This window comes from Oratosquilla oratoria, chromosome 36, assembly GCF_046742065.1.
Source record: "Oratosquilla oratoria isolate Oo_2021 chromosome 36, ASM4674206v1, whole genome shotgun sequence".
NCBI classification, from domain to species: domain Eukaryota; kingdom Metazoa; phylum Arthropoda; class Malacostraca; order Stomatopoda; family Squillidae; genus Oratosquilla; species Oratosquilla oratoria.
Genome location: NC_134812.1, coordinates 28,923,177 through 28,944,939, shown reverse-complemented (window position 1 = coordinate 28,944,939; position 21,763 = coordinate 28,923,177). Strand labels below are relative to the sequence as shown.

The window sequence follows — 21,763 nt, the reverse complement described above, 5'->3', positions numbered from 1 at the left end:
GTAGTAAGTTATGATTGGACATTGAATTGAATTTTGGATATGTTTATAGTAAAATTAATAAAGATATGCATTTGTTAGGCATCATTCTCTACTAATCGGAGTGCTCAACTTGTTATTTTTTTTACACACCAGCGGTCATTGTCCCCTACGTAGATTTTGTTGTGAATAAATTGACTGGTTCTTCCTTTATTTCTCTGCTAATGAATGTGTCCAATAATTCACATTATTCTAAAACTGGGACATAAACTACCCAAAACTAAGAAAAACCAAACCAAACCTAACGTAACCTAACTTTACCTAACGTAACGTACTTTAACGTACCCTAACATAACCCAAACCTAACGTCCCTTAACCTAATCTAAACCTAAGCTAAACCCAGCTGAACAATATCCACTTCAACCTCGCCCATACGAACAATCCCACCCATCTCTGCCAAACCCTAAGTAGTCACGTGGTTGGAAGAGAATGGAAAGAATTTCTTTATTGATTTCAAAGCCTCTTCTCCCCGTTCTGTGGGCCTGACTGATGGCAAAGTTTGGAAAGTTTCGTGGATATATTTCTAAAGTTGCGAGCCTCTGAAGAAGACAATAAGCTCACTTGTGGTCGCGAGAGGATCGGGGAGAAGGAGGAAGAGAAGGAGAAGGAGGAGGAGGAGGAGGAGGAGGAGGAGGAGGAGGAAGAGGAGGAGGTATTGGATTAGAATGAGGCTGGGACTGAGTTGATGGAGAGACAAAAAACCGGGTTTGCCTCAGGCTTTGTCGACACCGAGGGTGGTTTCAGCGCAAACAGATGCATGGTTCAGAATTTTTACTTTTTGATAACACCAATCAATTTTATTTACTGAATATGACGGCAACGGAAATATTTCTATTCAAGAAAAGATGCAGTACATTTCCCTATCATCCTCGATATTGTTTTTAACATGCCAGAATGTGTACCAGAATCCGCACGACCACATTTATCGTTAAGCTCAAGTATGCAGATGGTGCTATATTCATCAACCACTCGCACCAAGGATTCTTACATTAAGGGCCATTTACACGATCAAACACTTTGACAAACCCGGTTTGTCAGACAAGTGTTTGAAGTGATGTTTGACCGTGTGAATGGGGCATTTGGTCGTCAAACACGTTTGTCGACCGTGTTTGACAACCAAATACCCTATTCGCACCGTGAAATATCACTTCAAACACTTGTTTGACAAACCGGGTTTGTCAAACCGTTTGGCCGTCTAAATGCCCCTTTAGGGTAGGTTTGTTAGTGAATACCAACAAAATAGAAGTCTACTGTTAAATCACTGGCTAGAGTGCACTAATCTTAACACTGGAAATTAATAACAGAAAGACCCGTTAGTATCGAACAGAAATAATGTATGGGAATTCAATGGAATATACTGATTGCTAAATTATATCACAATTAATCTTACATTTAATAAAACAAATAGTCTGACAGAGCCCTAATATAGTAGGGACGATACTTTACCAGTAAAAATAAAAATTACCCTCTACTCACTCTTTTGTTTATTTATTTATTTATTTCTATTTCCGTTTAAGCACCTTTTTAAATTAGTATAAACTTTTTCTAATATTTTCTAACATAAATAATCTTTACCACAATCAAGAAAATCAGGAGTAAAAATTACTCACAACTAACGAGAAACAGCTTGATACAAGGATGGGAGACACGTGTTAGTTGAAATGCAGTAAGCCAATTAATGACTGCCTGGTAAGGAGCAAGGAGGCATAAGGATTGAATCCATAACATACAACGGAAAAAGGTGAGGGCATATTTTTCCATAGGAAGTACTCGGTAAATATCTTGTAAATTCGTCATACACCGATTAATTTATAATGCCCTCCGAGTAGCTTACAAAGAAGGAATTCCTCAATCTGAAATTACCCAACATTAGATACATACCGAGTTAAAAATCAATGTTTCTTCCTGTACGGAGCAGAAACATGGAACATAAGGAAGGAAGAGAGGAGGAGTTTTAATGAGTTTGAGATGAGGTGCCTGAGAAGTATGATAGGGGTTACTAGGTTGGATAGAGTGAGAAATGAGGAAGAGAGAAAGGATTACAAAGGCTTACAAAGGAGGATCATGCCCATAGGAGACCTTTTTATCCATAACTAGGTCAGATGCGAAAATATATTATAATAATGATAAATGAACAATTAAACAATAAAACATCATAACAGCACAAATAATAATAAACAAAATAAATAAATGCATGGGTATAGCTTAATAAAATCGTCTGGCGATTCCATGGACGAAATATCAGTTGGGACCCACTGGGACTTATTGGTGGCACCTGCCTCCGCTAATTCGACTGAGTAGAAACGACTTCTGTTACAATATTCTAGAATTCCGTAAAAACATCTCAACAATGTATCTATCAATTGTATAGGTTCAGCCTCTCTTCGTTCGTCATTCATCTTCTTAACGCAATAGTAATTTGACATTTGAAAATTTGAAAAAAAAAGATTGTAACCAAAGTCGGCTTCACTCAGACGAAGTCGCAAGAGCAAGCATCACGCTAGCAAGAAGTGGTTGGTTGCTATGGTTACTGATAAAACAAACATGACTGTTGAAGCCTTAGTTCTGGAGATTCATATCACTGAATCCCGATTCTTTTATTATTTTTGTTCACAATCATTTTTTGGTTCATACCAAGTGATTCTATAACTTAAGAAACTTACCTTAGGGGGAAAAATAAATAAAGCATAAAAGGAAATTGTCAGTCTCGCTCTTCGTCAATTTCTTTATAAAAAAGAAAGGATTTTATTCAGCTGAGGGCACGCCCATTGAAGCCCAAATAATTTCATTCAATTTGTTGACTTATGGCTCTTGCTGGCCTGCAACTAATCTTTTTAGTCCAAGTAAAGATAAGCCCAAAAATTTTCAGAGCCCATTAGAGTTTTCCACGTTTCGTAATGAAGCCCTTTAAAAAAGAAAGCCCATAACAGCTTTATAATGCCCAAAAAGTCTCTTCAATGTCCTTAGCATATTAGACTCTTGCCCTTAGAGTCAATAACGTGTAACGTCGGTCCCTTTATGGCTGCCCAAGCCATGCCATCTTGAACGGGACTTGACTGTCGTCCTTAGAGTCATTTAAGGGGAGCGCCGGTCCCATTGGGACGCTCATCATCGGCGTCAATTTTTAATGGCAACTTGAAGCACGGCACAGTACCTCTTGACCTCAGCTTTTGTCAACACTGACACAGTAATGAGCTCTGAAGGCTGGAAGTTTCTAACAATGAAAGAAAATCATCTAATGAGTTATCTTATTTTTTTTTTCTGTGACTGTTACCAAAGAGTTGGTCGAGATTGTTCTTTACCCTGTGCAGAATGGGAAATTGTCTCGACTAAATGAAATTGGATACTATTTGTATCACGTTAGTTGGCAATTGTATACTTTTCATTGATTTGGTGGAGTTAATTTGGTGGACATTTTGAAAGAGTTTGTCACAAATAGATTAAGGAAAACTGAGATGTTATCCTTAATCTGCTCGTTCACGTTTTTTCTGACCTGTGTTTGTTTGTGTGTGTGTGTGTGTGTGTGTGTGGTTGTATGTGCGTGTATGTACGTGTGTGTATGTATGTATTTCTATGTGTGCGTGGTCGATCGGCGCTTGGTCGTGGACTCTTCACAAAGGTACTTTTCAAATCTTTTAGTTCCAGTGACTATTATGCGGTCACCATTGAACAGAATAAGTGATACGGAATTTTCATTTTACTTTTGGACAAAGTCATCGTATCATTTTAAAAGTTTGAAGAATTTTATGCATTACTTGGATAATGTTCCTTAAATATTTGTCATTATTTCCATAAATTCTATGTTATTCAACATGCACCCTTAGGTACGAAACCCTCTTGTAGAGTATTTTAATACAAGAAGAAATCGTGCATCAACTCCTTATACCTTCTTTCTTCAATTCGCTATTCATATCTTTGGATTTTCTGACCCTGTCCGATAATTCTCTCTTTAAAGTTCAGATTCAAACATTATCTTTAGAAGTACTTAAACAAGGATGTACCTGGCTGCATTAGATTCAGTAAAATTCCTTCCTGTCGGGTCCTTGAGACTTTGTGATGGTCAATTACATGGGAGTTATCTTCCTAATTGATAATACCATAGTCCCCAAACCCCTTGTTACTGTCCTGTACTTTTTCTCTGAGTATTCACCTTATTTTTTCGCCTACCCTGTGGTGGGGGAAAAGAATGCTGCCACCAATGGGACGGGGATAGGACTAGGAATCCTATTACCTGGAGCCCCAGAGGGGAAATTCCTACAAAAAAGTAAAGGCATAAGAGGGTCATAGTAAGTATTCTGTAAATATCTCGTAAATTCATCATACATCGATTAATCTATAGTGCCCTCCGAGTAGCTTACATAGAAGGAATTCCTTAATCATAACGAGTTAAAATGCAAATTTTCTTCCTGTGAGAAAATTGCCCAATTCTAGCTCCAGAACCAAAAATTATGATAACTAAATATAACCAGCCTAATCCTAAGAAGTCAGTTTTAAGTAGACTTTTGCTCCCAAAAAGTGTCACTATTCTTTCAGATTTTTTCATCTTTATTTCTAAATTTTTGGTGGTCTACTCTACAAAACCTGAAATGTGCTATAAAAATGGTTACGATATTACACCCTAATGCATACATACATACATACATACATACATACATACATACATACATACATACATACATACATACATACATACATACATACATACATACATACATACATACATACATACATACATATATACATACATACATACATACATACATACATACATACATACATACATACATACATACATACATACATACATACATACATACATACATACATACATACATATATATATATTGGAAACTATTATGTTATAACACATTTGTAAAAGATCACTGTTAACCCACTATCGGAGAAATAATAACGGAAAGTTCAGTGAAACTGTATATTTCGACTACTCTCTGTAGTCCTCTTCAGCAGAAAGGTGAAGAAATGTTTCTAGTTTATCTATCTTCAGAATACATAAAGTTATAGGGGTTTATCTGCAAAAACGTAGGAGTTTGTGAAGAGGACTACAGAAGAGGACTACAGAGAGTAGTCGAAATATACAGTTTCTCTGTATTTTCCGTTATTATTTCTCCGATAGTGGGTTAACAGTGATCATATATATATATATATTTATATATATATATATATATATATACACATATATATACATATATATATATATATATATACACATATATATATATTGATTTGTTGAGACATTCTGACAGGTTGATGTAAGCGGAATAGGAAACACAGGAGTCTTAGTCTTGAGTTTATTCCTGACTAGTTTCGCATGTATATATATGTATGTATGTATATATATGTATATATATGTATGTATATATGTGTATGTATATATATGTATATACATACATACATATATATGTATATATCTATTATAATAAAGTACAGTAGTAGCCTCGGTCTGTCTATCTGATTGTTTATTTGTTTGTTTGTACACGAACTCCTCCTAGGGTTTCAGAGATAGACCCCCATAACCATATATATTCTGATACCCTATCACTCCAGGTACTTGGATAACTATATTTCATTTCGAAAAAAAATGGTTAGGGTTAAGGGTTAGATTAGGAGGTATATGTAGGATTATGTAGCATCCCCTGAAGTCGCGTAGTATTTTTTGTGACTTAAGAATTAATATGATTAAACAAACCATTGTATGTATCTATAATTATTTCTTACATTCGTGAAATTAGTGTTGCCACGAACCATGATAGCTTTTGTAAGAAGAAAGCATGTTTATGGAAAATTATTGTATAATTTTACCAAATGTTGAAATATTGGTTATTTTCATTTAATTTTTGTGCGGGCGGAAATAGTTCATTCACAAACTCCTACGTTTTTGCAGATAAACCCCTATAACTTTATAGATTCTGAAGATAAATAAACTAGATACATGGCTTCACCTTTCAGCTGTAGTCAGTTATTGTCAATCCACACACGCACACACATGCACATACACACGCACACAAAAGAATATGTACACATGATATTTGTTTGTGTATGCATATGTTTTCTAACTAGGGTTTCTCAACTTCGGGAGGGGGGTTGCACACCTGGGAGGGGGAGTATTTAAAGCTATATTTAATTAAAAAAATATTTTGGTTAGGGTTAAGGGTTAAAGTTAGGTGGTTTATGGTGAGGGAACACGCCACTACTGTAGTTCCCCCTTAAGTTATTATTTTTTTTTTGTAACATAAGAATCAATATAATCAAACAAATCATTGTATGTGTTCATAAATATTATTTATATTTGTGAAATTAATGTTACCACAAACCATGATAGCTTTTGCAAGAAAAAATCATGGAAATGTAAAATAATTGCATAATTTTACCAAATGTTTAAATCTTGCTTACTTTCATTTAATTTCAGTGCGGCGGAAATTTACTATTTACAAACTCTTGCTAGGTTTTTCCAAATAGACCCCTATAACCATATATATTCTGAAGATAAATGAACAAGATACATTTCTTCAGCTTTTAGCAGTAGACATTTATTGTCAATCCACACACACACACACGCACGCAAAAAATGTGCACATGATATTTGTGTTTGTATATGCATGTATTTTCAAACTAGGGTTTCCCAACCTTCGGGTAGGGGGGCGCACATCTAGGAGGGGGAGTGTTTAATGCTATATTTCATTTAAAATATTTTGGTTAGGGTTAAGGGTTAAAGTTAAGTGTGGTATGGTTAGGTTAGGGATTGTTCACGAACTCGCAGCAACGCGCGGGGAATTGGCTAGTATAAATTTATATATATATATATATATATATATATATATATATATATATATATATATATATATATATATATATATATATATATATATATGCTCACTTCCAGCCTGCTGTCACTCTCTCCCCTTGTACATCTCATCACCTTACATTTGCCCACATTTATCTTCAGCTTTCTTTTTTCATACACCTTTTCAAACTATGTCACTAACTTCCTCAATCCCTCTTCTGATCCTGCTACAAGCGCAGTGTTTTCACAAAACAACAACTAGGTTATTTCCCACTTTTCTCCATTTTCTTTAACTATCTCCAACTCCTGACCCACCACCCTTGCATTCAGCTCTCGCACCACCCCTGACGAAGTCCAACCATTACCTCAAATCACTCACTCTCTCAATTTCTAATCCTAACACAAGCTCTACTACTCTCGTAAAAACTCTTGACTGCTCTTAAAAGCTTTCCTCTTATCCCATACATCTGCAGTACCTCCCACATTACCTTCCTGTCTACCCTGTCGTAAGCCTTTTCCAAATCCATAAAAGCCCAAAAAAAAACATCCTTACCTTTTCATATATATATATATATATATATATATATATATATATATATATATATATATATATATATATATATATATATATATATATATATATATATATATACACGAGTATGAAACACGTGCGTGTGTTGATATATTCGCCTATGTAGCAACTAAGTGAACCCCTCGTCAAACTCTGAAGACTTTACACATTTTGAACCCTGTTTGGAAAGATCTGTTATGACGTAGAACAGAAAATCCCCTGGACAAGTAGGAGGAGAGGCAAAGCGGAGGGAATACCAGTTCTTTAAAACTGAGAGTAGCAAACGGGGAGGTGAGGAAGGGGGTGGAGGGAGGGAATAGTGGGACCGGTATCCGATATATAAGCAAATGCGGGACGAGAGCAGACACACACGACCTTCCAGCTTCATCTGCGCAACACAGCGAGGAAGCAGCCGAGCATCATATACGCCTTATTTTTCCGCAGAAGTTTTCATTGTGAAAGGTTTCTACTCTGCTAATCACTGACCTTCATAATGAAAGTCCTGTGCGTCCTGCTCATGTCCCTCGCCTTGGTGGCGGGTAAGAAACTCAAAGACGACAAGGGTAATGCTGCGAGTGGAAGTGGTGGAGCTGCAGGTACTCGATTCTTTGGAGGACATCCCCCTCATGCACAAGGTCTTCCCTTCGGAGCCCCTGGTCTTGGAGGTGCTGGTCACTTCGGAGGGAGACCCCATGTCGGAGGACCTCCTTTCGGTCACCAAGGCCATCCCGTAGTCGGCGGCGTCGGTCACGGGATCGTCGGTGGAGTTGTTCCTCCTGTCGCTCCCAGCAGCAACTGCCGTTACTGGTGCAAGACTCCTGAAGGAGCGGCCTACTGCTGTGAGAGCAACAACCAACCAGCCGACCCCATCGCAACACAGATCGTCAAGCCCGGTCAGTGCCCACCAGTGAGGCCCGTGTGCCCACGTATCTTCGGACCTCCCATCACCTGCTCGAATGACGGAGCGTGCAGTGGCGTGGACAAATGCTGTTTCGACAGGTGTCTTGGAGAGCACGTGTGCAAGGCGCCTCTTGGATATGGACGATGAAAGGCTAAGGTCTCTTTCCCAATCTTCTTCTCAAGAATTTTGTACAAAAAAATCTATTTATTGCAAATAAATTGTTAATTATATTCACTATCTTTGTTGTAACCTTCAAATCTAACCTACGAAATTCCTGGAACCATGAAAGTTTATTTCATGACTGATGTCTCTTGATAAAATTAGTATGAAAGAGTGTGCCCCAGGAAGTGGTCAGCTATTGCAGCTAAAATCCTCCACCTTTGTCAGGGGCTCGTGACGGGCACCGATAGTCACCTAAGGTCATGTTGGGGTCATTTTGATTTCCAGTGCATCAGAGAAGCAAGATACTATTGCAAGAGTTTTTCCTCTGGAAACGATATCGCTTTTGAAAATAAATTAATAGATAAACGAATAAGTAAAAGACGTCGCCGGAGGGCATTCTCTCCAATCGCCTATGCAACTGAGAAGGATTTGGCTTGATTCTCAACGGCACATAATGACCATCATTTAGTCTGGTCAGTTGAGGGAAAAAGTGATTAAGACAACAGATCTTAATTGTTATAGTTAAGATTTACTCGATAATGATGGCAACTATGATAGACTAATGGTCGGTAGTAAGTTATGATTGGACATTCAATTTAATTTTGGATGTGTTTATAGTAGAATAAATAGAAATATCCATTTGTCAGGCATCATTCTCTACTAATCGGAGTGCTCAACTTGTTATTTTTCTTACACACCAGCGGCCATTTTCCCTACGTAGATTTTGTTGTGAATAAATTGACTGGTTCTTCCTTTATTTCTCTGCTAATGACTGTGTCCAATAATTCACATTATTTTAAAATTGGGACCTAAACTACCCAAAACTAAGAAAAACCAAACCAAACCTAACGTAACCTAACTTTACCTAACGTAACTTACTTTAACGTACCCTAACATAACCTAAACCTAACGTCCCTTAATGTCTAAACCTAAGCTAAACACAGCTGAACAATATCCACTTCAACTTCGCCCATACGAACAATCCCACCCACCTCCGCCAAACCCCAAGAGAATGGAAAGAATTTCTTTATTGATTTCAAAGCCTCTCCTCCCCGTCCTTTGGGCCTGACCGATGGCAGAGTTTGGAAAGTTTCGTGGATATGTTTCTAAAGTTGGGAGCCTGTGAAGTAGAAAATAAGCTCACTTTTGGTCGTGAGAGGATCGGGAGGAGGAGGAGGAGGAGGAGGAGGAGGAGGAGGAGTAGAAGAAGGAGGAGGTGGAGGAGGTTGGATTCGAATGAGGCTGGGACTGAGTTGATGGAGAGACAAAAAACCGGGTTTGCCTCAGGCTTTGTCGACACCGAGGTGGTTTCAGCGCAAACAGATCCATGGTTCAGTATTTTTACTTTTTGATAATACCAACCAATATTATTTACTGAATATGACGGCAACGCGTTTCCCTATCATCCTCGATACTATGTTTTTTAACATGCCAGAATGTGTACGAGAAACCACACGACCACATCGTTAAGCTCAAGTATGCAGATGGTGCTACATTCATCAACCACTCGCACCAAAGATTCTTACATTAAGGGCCATTTACACAGTCAAACACTTTGACAAACCGGGTTTGTCAGACAAGTGTTTGAAGTGATGCTTGACCGTGTGAATGGGACATTTGGTCGTCAAACACGTTTGTCGAACGTGTTTGACAACCAAATATCCTATTCACACGGTGAAATATCACTTCAAACACTTGTTTGACAAACCGGGTTTGTCAAACCGTTTGGCCGTCTAAATGCCCCTTTAGGGTAGGTTTGGTAGTGAATACCAACAAAATAGAAGTCTACTATTAACTCACTGGCTAGAGTGCACTAATCTTAACCCTGGAAATAAGTAACAGAAAGACCCGTTAGTATAAAACAGAAATAATACATGTGAAGTCAATGGAATATACTGAGTGCTAAATTACATCACAATTAATCTTACATTTAATACAACAAATAGTCTGACAGAGCCCTAATCTAGTAGGGATGATACTTTACCAGTAAAAATAAAAATTACCCTCTACTCACTCTTTTATTTATTTATCTATTTATTTCTATTTCCGTTTTAGCACCTTTTTGAATGAATATAAACTTCCCATTTTCTGACATAAATAATCTTTACCACAATCAAGAAGATCACGGGTAGAGTAAAAGATTACTCATAACTAATGAGAAACAGCTGGACACAAGGATGGGAGACACGTGTTAGATGAAGTGCAGTAAACCAATTAATGACTGCCTGGTAAGGAGCATAGAGGTATAAGGATTGAATCTAAAACATACAACGAAAAAGGTGAGGACATATTCTTCCATAGGAAGTACTCTGTAAATATCTTGTAAATTTGTAATACATCGATTAACTTATAGTGCCCTCCGAGTAACTTACAACGAAGGAATTCCTCAATCTGAAATTACCCAGCATTAGATACATAATGAGTTAAAACAAATTTTTCTTCCTGTACGGGGCAGAAACATGGACCATAAGGAAGGAAGAGAGGAGGGGTTTTAATGTGTATGAGATGAGGTGCCTGAGAAGTATGGATAGAGTGAGAAATGAGGAGGAGAGAAAGGATTACAAAGGATTACAAAGGAGGATCATGCTGACAGGAGACCTTTTGGTCCATACCAAGGTCGGATGCGAAAATAAATTACAATAATGATAAATAAATAAATAAACAAATAAAACGTCATAACAGCATAAATAATAATAAACAAAATAAATAAATGCATGGTTATAGATTAAAAAAATCGTCTGGCGTTTGCATTGACGAAATATCTGTTGGGAGCCAATGGGACTTATTGGTGGCACCTGCCTCCGCTAATTCGACTGAGTAGAAACGACTTCTGTTACAATATTGTAGAATTCCGCAAGAACATCTCAACAATGTATCTATCAATCGTATAGGTTCAGCTTCTCTTCGTTCGTCATTCATCTTTTCACTTTAAAACGCAGTAATAATTTGACATTTTAATTTGAAAAACAAAAGATCGTAACTAAAATCGGTCCCACTCAGACGAAGTCGCAAAAGCAAGCAGCACGCTAGCGAGAAGTGGTTGGTTGCTATGGTTACTGATAAAACAAACATGACTGTTGAAGCCTTAGTTCTGAAGATTCATATCACTGAATCCCGATTCTTTTATTATTTTCTTTCACAATATTTTTTGGTTCATACCAAGTGATTCTATAACTTAAGAAACTTACCTTAGGGGAAAAAATAGATAAAGCATAAAAGAAAATTGTCAAACTTGCTCTTCGTCAATTTCTTTATAAAAAAAAAAAAAAAAATTATTCAGCTGAGGGGACGCCCATTGAAGGCCAAATAATTTCACTCAATTTGTTGACTTATGGCTCTTGCTGGCCTGCAACTAATCTTTTTAGCCCAAGTAAAGATACGCCAAAAAAAATTTCAGAGCTCATTAGACTTTTCCATGTTTCGTAATGAAGCCCTTTAAAAAAGAAAGTCCATAACAGCTTTTTAATGCCAAAAAGGTCTCTTCAATAACCTTAGCGTGTTGTAGCCCATAATCTTTTTGGCCCAAGTAAAGATACGCCAAAAAAAATTCAGAGCCCATTAGACTTTTCCATGTTTCGTAATGAAGCCCTTTAAAAAAGAAAGCCCATAACAGCTTTTTACTGCCAAAAAGGGCTCTTCAATGACCTTAGCGTGTTGTAGCCCATAATCTTTTTAGCCTAAGTAAAGATACGACCAAAAATTTTCTGAGCCTATTGGACTTTTCCATGTTTCGTAATGAAGCCCTTTAAAAAAGAAAGCCCATAACAGCTTTTTAATGCCAAAAAGGTCTCTTCAATGACCTTAGCGTATTCGACTCTTGCCTATAGAGTCAATAACGGGTAAGGTCGGTCCCTTTATGGCTGCCCAAGCCATGTCATCTTGAACGGGACTTGACTCTCGTCCTTAGAGTCATTTAAGGGGAGCGCCGCGCCGTTCCCATTGTGGCTGCCCAAGCCACTCTTCTTCGGGACGTTCTTCATCGGCGTCTGACCCCCTGGAGGGACGCTCCCTGCTGAGACGTCGATCGGAAATTCTTCTGCGCCCAACTTCTTGGTCTTCTGCAGGGCAGGGTCACTCTCGGGTAGGAACATGCTCATGACACAGATTGATGTTACAATAAAAATAACAGTATTATTATTATTATTATTATTATTATTATTATTATTATTATTATTATTATTATTATTATCATTATTATTATCATTATTATTACTATTATTATTATTATTATTATTATTATTATTATTATTATTATTATTATTATTATTATTATTATTATTATTATTATTATTATTATTATTATTATTATTATTATTATTATTATTATTATTATTATTATTATTATTATTATTATTATTATTATTATTATTATTATTATTATTATTATTATTATTATTATTATTATTATTATTATTATTATTATTATTATTATTATTATAATTATTATATTATAATTATTATTATTATTAATATAATTATTATTATTATTTGTATTATTATTGTTATTGTTATTATTATTATTATTATTATTATTATTATTATTATTTTATTATTATTATTATTATTATCATTATCATTATTATCATTATTATTATTATTATTATTATTATTATTATTATTATTATTATTATTATTATTATTATTATTATTATTATTATTATTATTATTATTATTATTATTATTATTATTATTATTATTATTATTATTATTATTATTATTATTATTATTATTATTATTATTATTATTATCATTTTTATTATTATCATTATTATTACACACACACACACACACACACACACACACACACACACACACACACACACACACACACACACACACACACACACACACACACACACACACACACACACACCTTATACATACACATGGTGGTTGTGTCATCTTGAATATCGTCTTTGGTGTGTAAAAGAAACCACGAAGGGCTCCGGGTCTTGGGCGCTTGGGTCCACGAAGACGCACAGACGACGACTACAAGGGCAGACTCCTGGGGACTGACAGACTGCAGACTTAATGAATAAAAAAACAAAATGGGCCGGTCAGCGCAAACGCGGGTATAAATAAAGGTCGGCTGGCCGGCAAGAAGCACAGAAAGTAGGGAGAACTGGACAACCAAAACAATCGAAATGAAAATAAGTTGGCGGGAATAAAAGCTGGTTGGAAGGTAACCACCAAAAATATTCGAACCGTGCCGGCTATAGTAATGGAAATGAAAAAGGGATTGTCGGTGGAAACAAGAGAGGGAATAAAATTCCTTTCTTGTGCGGGCCTGGCTTCCCCCACACCTACAAGCTATTGTCGAAAGAACTTTTTTCTGTCCTCATTTGCCATTATGCTTTCCTAGACCGGGATGTCTAATTCGTTCTTTCTGGCTGAATTATATTTATTGTTATATATGTATATATGTATGTATATATATATATATATATATATATATATATATATATGTATATATATATACATATATGTATATGTATATATAATATATATGTATATATGTATTTATATATTTATATATATATGTTTATATATACATATACATATATATATATATATATACATATAATAGTGGAGTTGCATTTTTACAATCAAATTACCACTAGAAGTCGTAGGGGAATGGTTATTATTATATATTTTTCATCTTGATCCCAAACGGGAGACTCCTGGTGTTGGACTGAGAATCACCGTGGGTTGGGTCAGGAGGCAACCTACGCTGGGAAGAGGACCACCTACCACGAAATAATCAACCCCTGCGGTGACTCGAGGTGATCAATTGGACAATGAAATTGTAGTGCCAATTATCATACCCACATGGCACCAAGGGAAGCTGAAGAGGACGAGTCATAAGGGGTGGGATAGAAGAGGAGCTGAAGGAAGGGAGGAACGAGAATGGAATTGTATATCATTACGTGGGTTGATCTGTCAACAATCATAAAAAGAAAGAAAAAATGCTGTGAAAATGAGAAGTTTATGATAGCAAATTTGATCCAAGTGCTCGAAGAGTCAGGTTTAACAGAAGTCAACGGTATTTATCATTATAACTGATGTATTTTACAATGCGCTCACGAAGGGACTTCCAATGTGCCGTTCCGTCTAAGATAATCATAATTAAACTTATGCACGCCAGGATAGACAATCATATCACACTACGCACACATTACTAAATTGTGATTTTTATCAATATAGTAACTTCGACAAAAACACTACTTTACTTGTGACATGGTAAACTACATATCTAAAAGAATGAGAGGCCTTGATTCGACTCCCGGTAAGTGATAGGCAAGAGACCAAGCCACACTTTCGCGACTTTTCAACCTTTCCCTGCAATGGCAGGCATTAGAGATAAAATAGAGTAGTGCTGCAATTCAGCGCTAATGCCAAGGCAGTATGATCGATTTGAATATACAGCCATATGTGTTTCAACAGGACTAAAACTCAAGATACTCTTCTCATCGTACAGACCCCTTTCCGAAGTCAGATTAAGTCTGAGTGATGAAGTAGGAAGACTGTAACACCAGCAGTGTACCAAAATGGCCGTACACATGCTCATGTGAGTGTACTTGCACGTATACAGGTACAACTGCGAATGCGAGTGCGTGTGTAGATGTGGGTGCAAGGGCGCATGTACCTTTGCGAAATTTGAACAGGAACATTGGAAATGAACCTGTGCTCCCGATTGAATTTCGCAAACCATAATTGGGGAAAGACCGAAGACGATGACGTTAGTCTAAAATCCCCTTTGAACTCTGAGCAAAACCGGGGGAATCCCGCTCCATTCCATGCGAGCTAGTGCACGAAGAGGACGAGGGAGGAAGGGAGGGGGGAGAGGTGAATAGCGTTGCGCACCATATAAGCCACCGCAGACAGACGTGGACGGACACACTTGGTCTGAGATTGCAACAAGAGGACGTACAGTGTCCCTCATCTTGTCAGCGCATCCACTTCTTTCAGTAGAAAACTACCTCTAGGAAGAATCTTCGACTGTTCACGTGATATTCTCCGACCTGCAGAATGAAAGTCCTATGTGCCTTGCTCATGTCCTACCTCGTCTTGGTGGCGGGTAAACACCTTAAAAGTGGTGCTGCGAGCGGAAGTGGCGGCGCTACAAATACTCGATTCTTCGGAGGACGTCCCCATCATGCACAGGGCCTTCCCTTTGGGGCACCTGGATTAGGAGGTGCTGGTCACTTCGGAGGGAGACCTCATGACGGAAGACCTCCTTTCGGTCACCAAGGCGTGGGTCACGGGATTGGCGGTGGAATTGTTCCTCCTGTCGCCCCCAGTAGCAACTGCCGTTATTGGTGCAAGACTCCTGAAGGAGCGGCCTACTGCTGTGAGAGCAACAACCAACCAGCCGACCCCATCGCCACGCAGATCGTCAAGCCCGGTCAGTGCCCGCCAGTGAGGCCCGTGTGTCCTCGCATCTTTGGGCCTCCCATCACCTGCTCGAATGACGGAGCGTGCAGTGGCGTGGACAAGTGCTGCTTCGACAGGTGTCTTGGTGAGCACGTGTGCAAGGCGCCTCTTGGATATGGACGATAATAATCTTTTAAATTAGCTCATCATAAGAAGCTTGGGGCCTCAGCCGAGGCTTTTGCTCTGCATCATCACTCAATCCAACCTATTTATTTCATAGTTATGGAGACGATACAACGTGTGTTTATGCATAATCCAAAGATACATATCTATTTTGAATAAAAATCAAACTCCTATCATGTATATTTGTAACCTCTTATTTGAAACACGGATTCTATGTTGCTACAAAAATGAATTTCCTGTCTTGTCATTAGAGACCCATGCTCAATAGTTAATGGCATCTTGAAGCACGGCACAGTACCTCTTGACCTCAGCTTTTGTCAACACTGACACAGTAATGAGCTCTGAAGGCTGGAAGTTTCAAACAATGAAAGAAAATCATCTAATGAGTTATCTTATTTTTTTTTTCTGTGACTGTTACCAAAGAGTTGGTCGAGATTGTCTCTTACCCTGTGTAGAATGGGAAATTGTCTCGACTAAATGAAATTGGATACTATTTGTATCACGTTATTTGGCAATTGTATACTTTTCATTGATTTGGTGGAGTTAATTTGGTGGACATTTTGAAAGAGTTTGTCACAAATAGATTAAGGAAAACTGAGATGTTATCCTTAATCTGCTCGTTCACGTTTTGTCTGACCTGTGTTTGTTTGTGTGTGTGAGTGTGGTTGTGTGTGTGTGTATGTACGTGTGTGTATGTATGTATTTTTATGTGTGCGTGGTCGATCGTGCGCTTGGTCGTGGACTCTTCACAAAGGTACTTTTCAAATCTTTTAGTTCCAGTGACTATTATGTGGTCACCATTGAACAGAATAATTGATACGGAATTTTCATTTTACTTTTGGACATGGTCATTGTATCATTTTAAAAGTTTGAAGAATTTTATGTATTACTTGGATAATGTTCCTTAAATATTTGTCATTATTTCCATAAATTCTATGTTATTCAACATGCACCCTTAGGTACGAAACCCTCTTGTAGAGTATTTTAATACAAGAAGAAATAGTGCATCAACTCCTTATACCTTCTTCGTCAATTCGCTATTCATATCTTTGGATTTTCTGACCCTGTCCGATAATTCTCTCTTTAAAGTTCAGATTCAAACATTATCTTTAGAAGTACTTAAACAAGGATGTACCTGGCTGCATTAGATTCAGTAAAATTCCTTCCTGTCGGGTCCTTGAGACTTTGTGATGGTCAATTACATGGGAGTTGTCTTCTGAATTGATAATACCATAGTCCCCCAACCCCTTGTTATTGTCCCGTACTATTTCTCTGAATATTTACTTTCTTTTTTTTGCCTACCCTGTAGTGGGGGAAAAGAATGTTACCACCAAGTTTTCCCACTTGAGTCGTACGAGGTGACAAAAAATGGACGGGGATAGGACTAATCCTACTACCTGTAGCCCCAGAGGGTACATTCCTAAAAAAAGTAAAGGGATAAGAGGGTAATAGGAAGTACTTTGTAAATACCACTTAAATTCATCATACATCGATTAATTTATAGTGCCCTCCGAGTAGCTTACATAGAAGGAATTTCTCAATCTAAAAATGCCTAAACCTTAGTTATATAACGAGTTAAAATGCAAATTTTCTTCCTGTGAGAAAATGGCCCAATTCTAGCTCCAGAGCCAAAATCTATAATAATTAAATATAACCAGCCTAATCCTAAGGAGAAGTCAGTTTTAAGTAGGCTTTTGGTCCCAAAAAGTGTCACTATTTTTTCAGATTTTTTCATCTTTATTTCCAAATTTTGATTGGTCTACTCTACAAAACCTGAAATGTGATACAAAAATGGTTACGATACTACACCCTAATACATACATACATACATACATACATTCATACATACATACATACATACATACAAGAAGAAAGCATGTTTATGGAAAGTGATTGTATAATTTGACCAAATGTTGAAATATTGGTTATTTTTATTTAATTTTTGTGCGGGCGGAAATAGTTCATTCACAAACTCTTACGTTTTTGGAGAGAAACCCCTATAACTTTATATATTCTGAAGATAAATAAAGTAGAAACATTTCTTCACCTTTTAGTTGTAGACATACACACGCACACAAAAGAGTGTGTACACATGATATTTGTGTTTGTGTATGCATATATTTTCAAACTAGGGTTTCCCAGCTTCGGGAGGGGGATTGCACACCTGCGAGGAGGAGTATTTAAAGCTATATTTAATAAAAAAAAATATTTTGGTTAGGGTTAAGGGTTAAAGTTAGGTGGTTTATGGTGAGGGAACACGCCACTACTGTAGTCCCACATTAAGTTATTATTTTTCTAACATAAGAATCAATATAATTAAACAAACCATTGTATGTGTTCACGAATATCATTTATATTTGTGAAATTAATGTTACCACAAACCATGATAGCTTTTGCAAGAAAAAATCATGCAAATGTAAAATGATTGCATAATTTTACCAAATGTTTAGATATTGCTTATTTTCATTTAATTTTAGTGCGGCGGAAATTTATCATTTACAAAATCTTCCTAGTTTTTTCCAAATAAACCCCTATAACCATATATACTTTAAAGATAAATAAAGTAGATACATTTCTTCACCTTTTAGCTATAGAAATTTATTGTCAATCCACACACACACTCACACACGCACGCAAAAGAATGTGCATATGATATTTGTATTTGTGTATGCATGTATTTTCAAACTAGGGTTTCCCAACCTTCGGGTAGGGGGGGAGGCACATCTAGGAGGGGGAGTGTTTAAAGCTATATTTCATTTAAATATATTTTGGTTAGGGTTAAGGGTTAAAGTTAGGTGTGGTATGGTTAGGTTAGGGATTGTTCACGAACTCGCAGCACCGCGCGGGTAATTGGCTAGTATATTTATCTGTATATATATATATATATATATATATATATATATATATATATATATATAAATATACATACATACATATATATATATATATATATATATATATATATATATATATATATATATATATTTATATATATATATATATATGCTCACTTCCAGCCTGCTGTCACTCTCTCCCCTTGTACATCTCATCACCTTACATTTGCCCACATTTATCTTCAGCTTCCTTTTTTCACGTACCTCAAACTCTGTCACTAACTTCCATAATCCTTCCTCTGATCCTGCTACAAGCGCAGTGTTTTCAGCAAACAAAGATTGGGTTATTTCCCACTTTTCTTAATTTTCTTTAACCATCTCCAACTCCTGACCCAATCCATGTATAGATTGAACAGCCAGGGCGACATAACACACCCCTGACGAAGTCCAACCATTACCTCAAATCACTCACTCTCTCCATTCCCAATCCTAACACAAGACCTACTACTCTTGTAAAAACTCTTGACTACTCTTAAAAGGTTTCCTCCTATCTCATATATCTGCAGTACCTCCCACAATGACTTCCTTTCTACCCTGTCATGAGCCTTTTCCAAACCCATAAGGGCCCATAAAACATCCTTACCTTTTCATATATATATATATATATATATATATATATATATATATATATATATATATATGTGTGTGTATATATATATATATATATATATAAAAATATATATGTATGTATGTATGTATATATATAATATATATATATATATATATATATATATATATATATATATATATATATATATATACACGAGTATGAAACACGTGCGTGTGTTGATATATTCGCCTATATAGCAACTAAGTGAACCCCTCGTCAATCTCTGAAGACTTTACACATTTTGAACCCTGTTTCCAGGAAAGATCTGTTATGACGTAGAACAGAAAATCCCCTCGACAAGTAGGAGGTGAGGCAAAGCGGAGGGAATACCAGTTCTTTAAAACTGAGAGTAGCAAACGGGGAGGTGAGGAACGGGGTGGAGGGAGGGAATAGTGGGACCGGTATCCGATATATAAGCAAAAGCGGGACGAGAGCAGACACACACGACCTTCCAGCTTCATCTGCGCAACACAGCGAGGAAGCAGCCGAGCATCATATACGCCTTATTTTCCCGCAGAAGTTTTCATTGTGAAAGGTTTCTACTCTGCTAATCACTGACCTTCATAATGAAAGTCCTGTGCGTCCTGCTCATGTCCCTCGCCTTGGTGGCGGGTAAGAAACTCAAAGACGACAAGGGTAATGCTGCGAGTGGAAGTGGTGGAGCTGCAGGTACTCGATTCTTTGGAGGACATCCCCCTCATGCACAAGGTCTTCCCTTCGGAGCCCCTGGTCTTGGAGGTGCTGGTCACTTCGGAGGGAGACCACATGTCGGAAGACCTCCTTTCGGTCACCAAGGCCATCCCGTAGTCGGCGGCGTCGGTCACGGAATCGGCGGTGGAGTTGTTCCTCCCGTCGCCCCCAGCAGCAACTGCCGTTATTGGTGCAAGACTCCTGAAGGAGCGGCCTACTGCTGTGAGAGCAACAACCAACCAGCCGACCCCATCGCAACACAGATCGTCAAGCCCGGTCAGTGCCCACCAGTGAGGCCCGTGTGCCCACGTATCTTCGGACCTCCCATCACCTGCTCGAATGACGGAGCGTGCAGTGGCGTGGACAAGTGCTGTTTCGACAGGTGTCTTGGTGAGCACGTGTGCAAGGCGCCTCTAGGATATGGACGATGAAAGCCTAAGGTCTCCTTCCCAATCTTCTTCTCAAGAATTTTGTACAAAAAAATCTATTTATTGCAAATAAATTGTTAATTACATTCACTATTTTTGTTGTAACCTTCAAATCTAACCTACGAAATTCCTGGAACCGTAAAAGTTTATTTCATGACTGATGTTTCTTGTAAAGTTAGTATGAAAGAGTGTGCCCCAGGAAGTGGTCAGCTATTGCAGCTAAAGTCCTCTACCTTTGTCAGGGGCTCGTGACGGGCACCGATAGTCACCTAAGGTCATGTTGGGGTCATTTTGATTTCCAGTGCATCAGAGAAGCAAAATATCATTACAAGAGTTTTTCCTCTGGAAACGATATCGCTTTTGAAAATAAATTAATAGATAAACGAATTAGTAAAAGACGTCGACGGAGGGCATTCTCTGCAATCACCTTTGCAACTGAGAAGGATTTGGCTTGATTCTCAACGGCACATAATGACCATCATTTAGTCTGGTCAGTTGAGGGAAAAAGTGATTAAGACAACAGATCTTAATTGTTATAATTAAGATTTACTCGATAATGATGGCAACTATGATAGACTAATGGTCGGTAGTAAGTTATTATTGGACATTCAATTTAATTTTGGATGTGTTTATAGTAGAATAAATAAAAATATCCATTTGTCAGGCATCATTCTCTACTAATCGGAGTGCTCAACTTGTTATTTTTCTTACACACCAGCGGCCATTGTCCCCTACATAGATTTTGTTGTGAATAAATTCAGACTAGTTCTTCCTTTATTTCTCTGCTAATGACTGTGTCCAATAATTTACATTATTCTAAAACTGGGACCTCAACTACCCAAAACTAAGAAAAACCAAACCAAACCTAACGTAACCTAACTTTACCTAACGTAACGTACTTTAACAGACCCTAACCTAACCTAAACCTGACGTCCCTTAACCTAATCTAAACCTAAGCTAAACCGAGCTAAACAATATTCACCTGAACCTCGCCCATATGAACAATATCGCCCACCTCCGCCAACCCCTAAGTAGTCACGTGGTTGGAAGAGGATGGAAGTAATTTCTTTATTGATTGCAAAGTCTCTTCTCTCCGTCCTCTGGGCCTGACT

General features: G+C 37.5%; 3 protein-coding genes across 3 annotated transcripts; all 3 read left to right on the top strand.

Moving 5' to 3' along the window:
* Nucleotides 1-7,751: 7,751 nt before the first annotated feature.
* Nucleotides 7,752-8,471, top strand: LOC143019181 (uncharacterized). Its single transcript, XM_076174875.1, has one exon. The coding sequence runs from the start codon at nt 7,903-7,905 to the stop codon at nt 8,455-8,457; it is 555 nt and encodes a 184-aa protein (XP_076030990.1). The 5' UTR covers nt 7,752-7,902; the 3' UTR covers nt 8,458-8,471.
* A 6,913-nt stretch (nt 8,472-15,384) lies between these two features.
* LOC143019180 (uncharacterized) lies at nt 15,385-16,194 on the top strand. Its single transcript, XM_076174874.1, has one exon. It carries the CDS (start codon nt 15,502-15,504, stop codon nt 16,030-16,032), a length of 531 nt encoding a protein of 176 aa, XP_076030989.1. The 5' UTR covers nt 15,385-15,501; the 3' UTR covers nt 16,033-16,194.
* Nucleotides 16,195-19,993: 3,799 nt separating this feature from the next.
* On the top strand, nt 19,994-20,670 carry LOC143019179 (uncharacterized). The gene has a single exon (XM_076174872.1). The coding sequence runs from the start codon at nt 20,100-20,102 to the stop codon at nt 20,652-20,654; it is 555 nt and encodes a 184-aa protein (XP_076030987.1). The 5' UTR covers nt 19,994-20,099; the 3' UTR covers nt 20,655-20,670.
* The last annotated feature ends 1,093 nt before the right edge of the window (nt 20,671-21,763 follow it).